This window comes from Pezoporus wallicus, unplaced genomic scaffold (genome assembly GCF_028554395.1).
Source record: "Pezoporus wallicus isolate ANWC-B61680 ecotype Strahan unplaced genomic scaffold, APGP_CSIRO_Pwel_v1 contig_5967, whole genome shotgun sequence".
Classification (NCBI taxonomy): domain Eukaryota; kingdom Metazoa; phylum Chordata; class Aves; order Psittaciformes; family Psittacidae; genus Pezoporus; species Pezoporus wallicus.
This window is the reverse complement of record NW_026639377.1, coordinates 772,297-783,671: the sequence shown is the minus strand read 5'-3', so window position 1 is coordinate 783,671 and position 11,375 is coordinate 772,297. Positions and strand designations below refer to the sequence as shown.

Genomic DNA, 11,375 nt, shown 5'->3' with positions numbered 1-11,375 from the left:
GGTAAACTACTCCTTCATCAAATTTGCATTCAAATGACTCCAGTGCAATAAGAGGTTAACAAAACACAGGATATGCCACCTCTTGCCATCATCCTATGTGCAGATGTATAAAAAATTAGTGATTTTAAAGTCCAGTACCATACCACTCCAGGAGCATAACCTGCAAAATATATGGTAAAATGACAGAATAAGCAGTGACTTAACAGGTTTGAAACCAAAGGTGAAATCCCACCTCCTACCAAATGTGCGGCACGGTGCCAGGGGCCACCTTTTATCCAGAGGTTATTGCTAGGCCATCACACTGTGCAACAGGGGAGACAAAAAGGGGAATATTCACTGCCTTTTGTTTGTTTGTTTCACAGCAATATTTGTGGCTCTGAATGTGCCTGCCTTAAGCTATTTGGTAAATGGGGTGAAAGAGGCCACACACTCCCACTATTCCTTTCTAGTTCATTGTTGCTGCCACCTACAGATTTAACACTGGAAACTTAATTGCATAGGACCTTCCTTGGGAGAAGACTGGGAGAGGATGCAGAGGCAACCCTGTAGTTGTGGACAGGCTCCCTCCGCTCCGAAGGCTGCTGGCACTGAATAAGCAGTGTACGTTGCAGCCATTTAACCCACGGGGAGTTGTCCTGACTGTGGGTTACTCTTGTATAGAGGATGGGTTGTCCTACCCTGCCTTCAAGACTTGAATGTGCCCTCTTAATTTTCATGTCAAAGAGTTGACACAGCTTTGCTTTGGTTTGATTGAACCTCCTTAGGGATCTGAATATTAAAGTACTCTAAATGCCCCCAAAACTTCTCACTGTGAAATGGAAGCATTTATTCTGCTACAAGAGGGAAGATGCTCTTCTTTGTGCTTCCGTAGGTTTGGGCACTGAAACCCTTCAGCAAGTTGATGCTCGTACATCCCCTGTCTAACCCTGGAGGAAACCCTTCCAGGTCTGCCAAGTCACTGCAGTACTGTTGTCTCAGGTTTTCCAGTGCCCCAGCAAGAAAGTCTGTAGGGAAAATCAGGTTGATTAACTGGCACAGGCTCTGGGAGCATAAAATCCAGTGGGATTAATGTACCATAATGGACTGATTTGTGAGAACAAACATGGTGTTCAGAGGCCCTGAATGCCAGCAGCAAGGTTGGGGCTTTCTCATCCAAGGCAACCAACCTGGAAGAGCTGTAATATTTCCTAAACCTAAATTATCCTGCAAACTTTATTCAGTCCAGCTTCTTTCCATTAAAGCTGATCATATATCTTTGCTTCTTGACTGTAAATGTGAAAACAGGCAGGTAGTGTTCCTGCAGCTCTGCAGAGCACCCCATGCACTTTGGTTCTAAAGGCCTGCAGAGCCACAAGCCAGTCATCTCAAATGCTGGTTCCTAAGCTGTGCCATTCTGAATAACAGTCGTAAATTGTAGCAGGAGGTATAAATTCCCAATCGATATTCTGCACCAACCTCAGGCATGGGAGAATAACGCAGTGTTAGAACTGCTGAATGAGTGCTCTGTGTGCACCGAGTCATTAAAAACCTGTGGAACAGTCAACCACGACTGCACGAAAATAAATAGAGCTGAAGGTAAATAGTACCCCTTCACCTGCTTCTTCAAGTAGAATTTTATAAGAATATTTGTTAAAGGGAATGATTTTTTTTTTTTTTTAACAGAGAGATTTTGGTATATTTCAATTGAAACCATATGTTTGGACTTCTGCTGCTTAAATACATAGTCAGCCTAGTTTTAAATTTAATACACTGTTAAAGCACTTAAATAAAAATCTGAGTGAAAGTATTAGGATACAAAAAGGATGTTTCCAACTCCTTAAAACCAGATCTGGGAATACAAGTGAATTTTACTACAGAAGCATGTTTTGGTTTATTCCTTATTTGCTACATTAGGAAAGGTATGGGTGAGAGGAGATTAAACCAGTTAACTCCTAGGATTTAATTTTTTTTTGGTCATTTTCTGTCTTCTTTCTCACCTTTGTATGCACAAAGGATACTTTATAAATACTTCAGGTTTATCTGAAGCAGAGAATAGAAGGGATAAACCGTTGTGGAGACATGTTTAATAAAACTGTGTGCAGTTGCTTAGCCTGAACAGGTAGGCTCCCACTCTAAATTCATGAGCAGGGATTTTAAAGCATTGTTGAGAAGAGGAAATTTGATGACTAACCAGTGTAAAAAGTGTCAGGATCTAACGTTTAGTCAGGAATCCATCCCCAATCCTAATACATAAGATTATGTGTGTAAATCAGAAAATGCCACCTTTACAAAGGTGCAAAAACTGGAAATTATACAGTGTAAATCTACTTCAGTTGTTGGGGAATTATCTAGGTGTTCCTGCTCCGGCAGGGGGATTGGACTAGATGATCTTTCGAGGTCTCTTCCAATCTCTAGCATACTGTGATACTGTGATACTGTGGACTGACCTAGAGAATAGGCCTGGTGAGATTCAGCTTTCAGAAAATGTAGATGTTTTTAAGATCCTGTCTCAAATGAGTACCTAAAATCACAGGGCTGCAAATCCTGAGCAATTGTATCAGTGCATTAATCCCATTGGAAATGACACCAGTATTTCACCACCAGACTCTCTTAGATTTCTTCCAAGGCTTTTATGCAAATTCTTTTCCAGTCCCAGCTGAGCAGAACATGTCAAGATTGCAAGCTGCTTCTATTTTGTATGAAAGAGAGAGGAGAAAAATTGGGGGGCGGGGGGGCAGATTAAATCCTAAAATAAATCCTATTTTAATCCTAACAGGTTACAGGCAAGGAGAATGCATTATCACAACTAATTATTGAACTATGTATCTGTAACAACTGCAAAGTATATTTTCACGTGCATCCTTTTCACATTCACATAGAGCATCAAAAATAACGTAGAAAGGACTGAAAATCAAATCAACATTTTAACAGCACAATCCACTGTCTCTGTAACAAACCACATTTACAGTACTGGGAGAATTTCCCCATGCGCTGGCCAATGATGCTTTTTTAAGTGCTTTTATTTCCACCGAGGAAGTGTTATTATTTTCACATCAGGAAGCTTGCTGAAGAAATACTAGTGATATCCCTTTTGGGGTTCAAGGTTTTCACCAACAGGCAGAAACTGCACTAGTAGAACGCCAGTAAATACTCAGCTTGCTTCATCTGTCCTTTAGCCTCTTCCCTTCTTAGGAGGCATCCAGATGCATCACTTCTCTTTTCAAAAATAACCTGAGCACATCCTCAATTTTCTGCTTGAAGAATATGTTTACATAAAGTAAACCAGCACCTACTACAAAGACAGGCTGTGGTAAAACTTCTGGGTTTTCTGCCAACTTTGAGCTCATTTTGGTGTTGGCTAAAGTTGGAGTAGATTCAATACTAATTGCATATTCTTCTGAGACAACCAGCTTGACATACCCTTTCTATTAGTTGTATTCACGTTCAACCTCATACCCATTGCTTCCTAAAACTACTTGTGGGTTTTGAATTCAGTTTTCTGTAGTGCTTATCCAGGAATGGCCAGTGCTAAAGGGCTCAGAGGATTCTATGCCCAGAACCAGCTATGGTTTCAGGCTCAAGTCTCTGAAGAAGAAAAGGGTTTTATCAGATTCTGTCAGCCTTAAACTTCACGTAGCAGTGAAGGTGGTTTCTCTACAAATGTGTATTTGAGAAATCTCTTGTTCAGCTGTTTGAATTCTGAATTAAACACATTTTCTGAAAAATTAAAAATTTCAGTACAACAACAGATAAGCATGCTGGTCCTGAAACGTTCAGCACAGTTCATGCTTCAGCATATTCATTCCAAAGTTCTGTTGCATTTGAAAATTATACTTAATGAATATGAAATGTGTTATACAAGTTTCATTCTACAAGTCCTTCTTTATTCTGCAGAATTTCTGGTAGATTTTTATGTCAATTTTCCTACCAGAAAACCCTAAACCCTGGCATTATTCTTTCATGGGCTATTTTATGCCCACCTCGCTGCCATTTGAACATTTAGTGCTACACCCTACAATTAGAAATTACACACACGTGTTTGTTAGTCTCATGTTTAAACAAGGTATCTTTATGTAAAGCCAGAGAACAGTTCACAGCTGGAAAACAGAAGCCAATAGCCAGAAAACAACATTTAAACCCTAAAGCCTGTGGGGCCTTTAGGACCATATAGCATATACTCCAAATTAATGGCCTTATATATCTAAAACATTCTGATGCTGCAGAGTTTACGGTGATCTGCCACAGAAATAGCAAGCACATGTGAGCCAAGAATGAAAGATGAAGCAAACGTCACCTGAAATCCAGTGCTGAGCTGCATATTTGCCATCTGTTTATAGGCAGTTTCTGGGCTGGAGGCTGACTTTGGTGCTGTCAGATAAGTGGTTATGCAGAGTAAATTCTGCAGTTCTTTATAGTACTATAAACCTAATGCTGTTCAGTGGAAAAACAATGGCTTCACCACAGAACAGTGTATCATGCCAAGTATTTGTAAAACAACAGTATCAGAATGCTGCTTTCTTTTCATTTCCAGGACTTTTTCCATGTTTTATTCTTGGGCAGGCATGGAAGGTAAAAGACTGTCATCCTGAAATCAGGGGGTATTTTGACAATAGCAGGATTTCAATTACAACCTTCATGGGAGCATGTCACAAGAAGCAGCTATTTCTTGGATGCATCCCAAAAGCTCCCCAGATATCTGATCTCATACACATATACCCCTATGGGTTCCCAGCAGAATGTTCATCAGAAAACACCTTGCTCTCTTCCCTGGTTGTCTCCACCCCACATTTCTGGTATTCCTGAGAAATTCCCTTCTGTCCTCTTTCAGTTTGATTGCCCTTTCTGCCTTCCACATAATGCCAGAAATTACTTTGAGAACTCTAGGCCGGCACTGATATTTATAATGTTATTTCAGCCATTGCTCTGATGTTCCTCCTCCAATGAACTGTGATGAAAATGTCCGACGCTTGAAGCCACGTGGTTTTATAAGCAGTTTAAGTGTATCCATGTGAGGTTATCTCACTGCAGTCTTAAGACTTTTGTCTCCTTAGATGTGATTTTGGAAAGAATAATGACTACTCATGCACATTATTGTTCTGTCAATGTGAGCAACCATCTTTTCCATTGTTTGATGCTTTTCAGTTAAAACTTAGGAATCTGTTGTGTCGTAATCCTGAACCATTAATAGGTATTTTCTTGGATCAGGCTGTTGTGTATCTTTCAGTAAGTCCCAGCTTTTACCAAAGCTTTGTTCATTGAGACGCCAAGGCTGCAGATCCCTTATTGCAGACTTCCTTCAGAAGCAGACATTCCAAGTGGGTTACTTGGGAAGAGGCTATTTTGAAGCGAAATTTAAATAAAACTTGGATAATGCACATTGGATTAAAAACAGTAGTGGAGGGGAGCTGGTGGCTGCAGCAGGGAGCAACAGACACCTCTTAATCTCTTAACGTATGAAGACAGGGAGAAAAAGTATTTACTGCACCTGAAATTTTTACCTGTGGCACTGGTGAAAGCATAACCATTCTGACAACTCAACCACAACTCTTTGCGGTCAATGGCTCAATGTCTGGTTGGAGACCAGTACGAGTGGTGTCCCTCAGGGTTCGGTCTTGGGACTGGTCTTGTTCAACATCTTTGTTGGTGACATGGACAGTGGGATCGAGTGCGCCCTCAGAAAGATTGCTGATGACACCAAGCTGTGTGGTTTGGTTGATACGCTGGAGGGAAGGAATGCCATCCAGAGGGACCTTGACATGCTTGTGAGGTGGGCTGATGCCAACCTCATGAAGTTGAACCATGCCAAGTGCAAAGTCCTACACCTGGATCGGAGCAATCCCAGGCACAGCTACAGGTTGGGCAGAGAAGAGATTCAGAGCAGCCCTGCAGAGAAGGACTTGGGGGTGTTGGTTGATGAGAAAATGAACATGAGCCGGCTTCAGTGTGCACTTGCAGCCCAGAAAGCCAACCGTATCCTGGGCTGCATCAAAAGGAGTGTGACCAGCAGGTCGAAGGAGGTGATCCTGCCCCTCTACTCTGCTCTTGTGAGACCTCACCTGGAGTATTGGGTGCAGTTCTGGTGTCCTCAAGATAAAAAGAACATGGAACTGTTGGAACAAGTCCAGAGAAGGGCCACGAGGATGATCAGGGGACTGGAGCACCTCCTGTGTGAAGACAGGCTGAGGAAGTTGGGGCTGTTCAGCCTGGAGAAGAGAAGGCTGCGTGGAGACCTCATAGCAGCCTTCCAGTATCTGAAGGGGGCCTATAGGATGCTGGAGAGGGACTCTTTGTTAGGGACTGTAGTGATAGGACAAGGGGTAATGGGTTCAAACTTAAGCATGGGAAGTTTAGATTGGATACAAGAAGGAAATTCTTTCCTGGTAGGGTGGTGAGGCACTGGAATATGTTGCCCAGGGAGGTTGTGAATGCTCCATCCCTGGCAGTATTCAAGACCAGGTTGGATGAGCCCTTGGGTTATATGATTTAGCGTGAGGTGTCCCTGCCCATGGCAGGGGGGGTGGAACTAGATGATCTTAAAGTCCTTTCCAACCCTAATTATTCTATGATTCTATGATTCTATGACAAAGCTAGAGTTGAGTGATTTACAGTGTGGTATTTCCATGAAGAGACCTCAGAAGTGGAGTCCATCACAACCCAAGTATTAGCCAAACCATCAACTGGCAGTAATGCCCACCTGGGTGGAAACTTCTGTAGATAAAGTACCATGGCTGGCAAAGAATTGTGAACCAACTAAAATATTAGGTGAAACAAGAGCATCCTGGGAATAAAACTGATTGAAAGAGCCCCTGTTGTCAAACACAGACAGAGGACAAATGCCAAGCAGGCTCAGTTGTATAAGCTTTAAGCCTTTTATAGAAAGCTGAAGCACAAAAGTTTAGCCTAGTCCAACCTATTTATATGAGTGCTTGCTGAACTTAATTACGAATTAAAAATGTTTCCAAACGTGTGGAGTGTTTCTGTTTGCATAGCTAGCCTGTTCTGGCTTCTCAGCAGCGTGCAAGAAGTTGTCTGAACTCGGCAAACGTTGCTCATCCTGAGGTGTGCGTATGCATGATCTTAACTGATTCTGGGGAGACTACTTTAAAGTGATTCATTAAGTAAAGGGTTCAGCTACTACCCTTGCTGTCTCTGGGTTAGGTTTTTGTTGGTTGGCTGACTGGCTGGTCTAATTTTTGCTCTTTTTTCTTGGTGTTTGTTAGTTTTCTGACCTTCAGCACTTATGTAAAGCTTTTCAGTAGGCTCTAAAGTCAATACTCAGGAATGCTGATTATCACAGTTTGTTGTGAAGTGTTAAAGGCCACACTGAGGTGAGAGCTTGCATTCAGTGCTGCTGTGTCATACCTTAAAGGGCATGGCCATGTAGTTAGCCCATCACTGCGCTCCCAGGAACCTCCTGACTTACCCATTGATAGTGGGACACCGGGCAACAGAGTCAGAAGCCAGCCACCAGAGCTGGTTACATCGAGAGAGGGACCTCGCTCGAGCCTCTCGAGGAACTGCAAGCAAGGAAAGGAGGAGCTTGTGGAGCTCAGCACACTTGAGAAGCTAGTCTACAGCTTCACACATGCACCCAGAGACAGGATAGGCTTGTGATTATAAAGAATGAAGATGCCGTGAAGGAAGGGGCTTGAGACTGTTTAAAACTTAGATGTTCAGAGTCATGGCAGTGTAAGAAATGGTAGAGCCAAAGTCTCCTAGGCCACATGAAGATCTTGTCTGCAGTGCCCAGCATGAAAAAAGCAGAGGTACAACAGAAGTGTCTGGCCTGTTTTCCAAGAAAGGTAACCATAAGCATCGTAATTATTTACAACATGCAGAAAGTATCAGGATGATAGTTACTTACATTAAGGAGGGAATATAAATATGCATGCATGCAAAGCCTTCACCAACAGCAGTGGGAGTTTTAACTTTGGATGACTACAGGATCTGGTATAATCTCTGCTCACTGGTGATATTATCCATGAAAGAGGGAAGATGACAATGTGAAAGGAGCTGGTAACTTTACAGACCTCCTTTTTGCTATCTCACTTTGATTTAACAACTCAAAATATAGCAAAGATAGATTCATATGAGCTACATGCAAGGTTCATCTCTGACATAATCCAGCTACTAGACTGATGCAGAATGATGTTTCATGAAATGCTCAAAATTTTATACGGTCAGCCCTGTAGGGCAAACTGTGTTTAGACTTTCCCCAATCATATCTGACATTAGAAGATCAGATTTTATATTTCATTTCTGTATCAAGGTGTGTCGCATTGCAATTTATACTTGAACCTGGTCTAGTGGGAGGTGTCCCTGCCCATGGCAGGGGAATTGGAACTGAATGATCTTAAGGTCCTTTCCAACCCAAACCATTCTGTGATTCTGTGAACCCACACCTTTTCCCTTCTCACCTTTTTGACCGGTGAGGGACTAAGCATGTTTGCAGCTTTGCCGCGTCCCCATGCGTTTGCTGGGAAGCTGCGGTGAAAATGAGGCAATGAGCGCACTAGTGGTTTCTAGCAAGAAAGTGAGGAAAGCCGAGCCGTTCCAGGTTTGGAGGTTTTGTTTATTAAGGGGATAAAGGTGTACGTGTCTTCCAGCAGCCCCCAGCGCTGGACAGCCCCGAGGGGGAGATGACGAGGGGCGGTGCCCACCGGGGCCGGCAGCCGGTGCCCGGGGCGGGCTGGGGGTGGAAGCCGCCCGGCCCTGGGGCCGTTTCCTTTTCGCGCCGGCTGCCCGGCTTTTAAAGGCGGTGCGCCCGCTCCCGGCCTTAGAGCGCCGCCGGGCTTCTGAGCTGCGGTCCGTCCGGCGGCCACTCCAACCCGGCCCAACCCAGTTCGGCTGCCGCGGAGCCCCCGTGCCCACGGGGCGGTAGCGGCTGTGCCTGGGGACCTCCCCATGGGTGTCAGTCGGAGACAGCGTGGCGGGGCACTGCCGTAGGCTGCCCGGCGCCGGCCGCAGCATGCCGGCAGCGCTGCGCCTGCTGCTCCTGTGGTGCCTGTGCAGTTTCTGCCGCGGGTACTTTGAGGGTCCGCTGTACCCCGAGATGTCCAATGGGACCCTGCACCACTACTTCGTCCCCGATGGGGACTACGAGGAGAACGACGACCCCGAGCGGTGCCAGTTGCTGTTCAGGGTGAGCGAGCAGCGGCGGTGTGGCACAGCGGCGGCGGCTGGCGGCGGGCTCAGCCTGCGGGAGGAGCTGACGGTGCTGGGCCGGCAGGTGGAGGACGCGGGCCGGGTGCTGGAGGGCATCGGCAAGAGCATCTCCTACGACCTGGACGGTGAGGAGAGCTACAGCACCTACCTGCGCCGAGAATCCGCTCAGATCAGCGACGCCTACTCTAGCTCAGACCGGTCGCTGAGCGAGCTGGAGGGCAAGTTCCGTCAGGGCCAGGAGCAGGGGGCTCGGGAGGAGGCTCGCCTGGGCGACAGCTTCCTGGGGCTGCTGCTGCACGCCCGCGCCCTGCTCCGGGAGACCCGACACATCTCCAGCGGGCTGCGGGACAAGCACGACCTCCTCGCCCTCACCGTCCGCAGCCACGGCGCACGCCTCAGCCGCCTCAAGAACGACTATCTCCGCGCCTGAGGCGGACGCCCAGCCGGCCTCCAGCCTCCCGCACCGGGCTCTGCCCGGCAGGAGCACCGCCGGGCCCGGAAAAAGAACTTATTTATTATGTTTGACTCCCTAAACAAATCTCGCTTTCCTATAAGCCAGGAGGGTAGAGGTATGTTTAAGTTAATATCCCGTATTTAAAAATATCGCCTTGTGTTATGTCCTTCATCTTTGGTTACAAAGCAAAGTGAGCTTTTTCGTCTCCAATTCCCCGCCGTTGGTTTATGTATCGCCTGTTCTACTGCAGCTCACCTGCTGCAAATGTGGATAAGGCGAGGTGCTTGCCTGCCGCTCCCAAACTCACGTTAATGATGCTTAACTTGTTTTTGTACTCTCCTTAGCGGTGAAACCTCTGGCTATTAATTTTCTTAATCTGTTGTAATGGTATGTACCCTACACACGTTAAACGTTGTTCTCTTACATAACTTAAAGCTGTGATTTCTATTTGTGTTCTGAAAGATGGAAACTATTCTGACAGGATTTGTACTCTTCCAGGCTTGCTTATCTGTGACTTTAAGCTATCACAACCCCAAAAGCCAGCCAAAAAGGCTGATGTCAGATCCCAAGAATGCTGATGCATGTCTTTGTAGTAAGAAGGAGCCCTAACAGTGATTGTAGTTTCAGATCCCAAATATGAGAGCCAGGTTTCTTAGAGCATGTTTCTAAAGCAGACAAAAAGGTTTTGTCTGTACTAGCACAGTGGCATATCTTGTTGGTGCCTTTGTACTTTTGCTAGCTAAGCTATTAATAACATTATTTCTGTTCCTAGACAATAGCAAAAGTGCCTAGTGGGTAGGAGGGGGAAGGCTGTTTGGGTTTTTAATTTGCTATTTAATTGTCAATTTGGGGTAATATGGCTACTAGGTTACAGATACTGCAGGGGGAATCACTGGGTGAAAAAAAGTTCATATGTTGTTTTAATAAATATTTAAAAACCATGTTAAAGGCCACATTTTTTTTCTTTTATTGTTCTGCTTGGGATGCTCTTGATTTAAACCATGCTGTTGTAATATGTCTTTTCAGCAAAAAAAAAATTATGAGTGTGTAGATCCTGCCAAATGAAATAATTTGCTTTTTAGTAAGAACAAATAAAAATGTGTAGACACAAGAGGTAAGCAAGTTTCATTAAAAGCAGTGTTACAAAAAAAGTTGTAGGGAAGATTTATTTGAGTTTGTAAGCCTTTTTCAGAAACTTAGCCACCTCATGGCACTGGAAGAAAGGCTGCATGATGCATAATTTAGGTTTGATCTTCTTAACCCTCTTTGAGTTCAGTGATACTTTGGTCTGCAAACCATCCAGTTGGTAAGTTACTCCGCAGTGTACTGGGTCAACATAAGTCATCTGGGACCAGAGTGCTGAAGCACTGTGAAGTGTCTGGTGAAGGTATGTGCTTACAGAACTGCTGGACAATCCAGGCAGCTTGCTTTCACCAGAAGCTGGGAGGTGTAGCTCCTAGCAGGATACCTTAGGCGTCAATTTGCACCTTAAGACCCCGAATGTCTGTAAAGATCTACCTGGAAAAAAGAAAATGAAACATTTTATTGACTGTCTTTGATGTAATTACTCAATGTTACGTTCAAGTCTCTTGCCAAGTTAGAAGGTATATAAGGTTCTAGCTCTTAAAAAATAACATTACTTTGTGATTCTTTCTTTCTCGCTAGGGTTAGCTGTAACAACACTACCAAACGGGGCCAGCTGAGTCACCAAGTCCTATCTGTCTGCTATCACAGCAGACCATACAGGATTTCTGGGATGGACCAAGCTCTAGAAGTA

At 44.7% G+C, this 11,375-nt stretch overlaps 1 protein-coding gene across 1 annotated transcript; it reads left to right on the top strand.

Annotated features, from left to right (window-relative positions):
• Nucleotides 1-8,618: 8,618 nt before the first annotated feature.
• FIBIN (fin bud initiation factor homolog) lies at nt 8,619-9,677 on the top strand. Its single transcript, XM_057414431.1, is given in 2 exon segments — nt 8,619-8,688; nt 8,691-9,677. Coding segments are annotated over 2 exon segments (954 nt in total). The 3' UTR covers nt 9,575-9,677.
• The last annotated feature ends 1,698 nt before the right edge of the window (nt 9,678-11,375 follow it).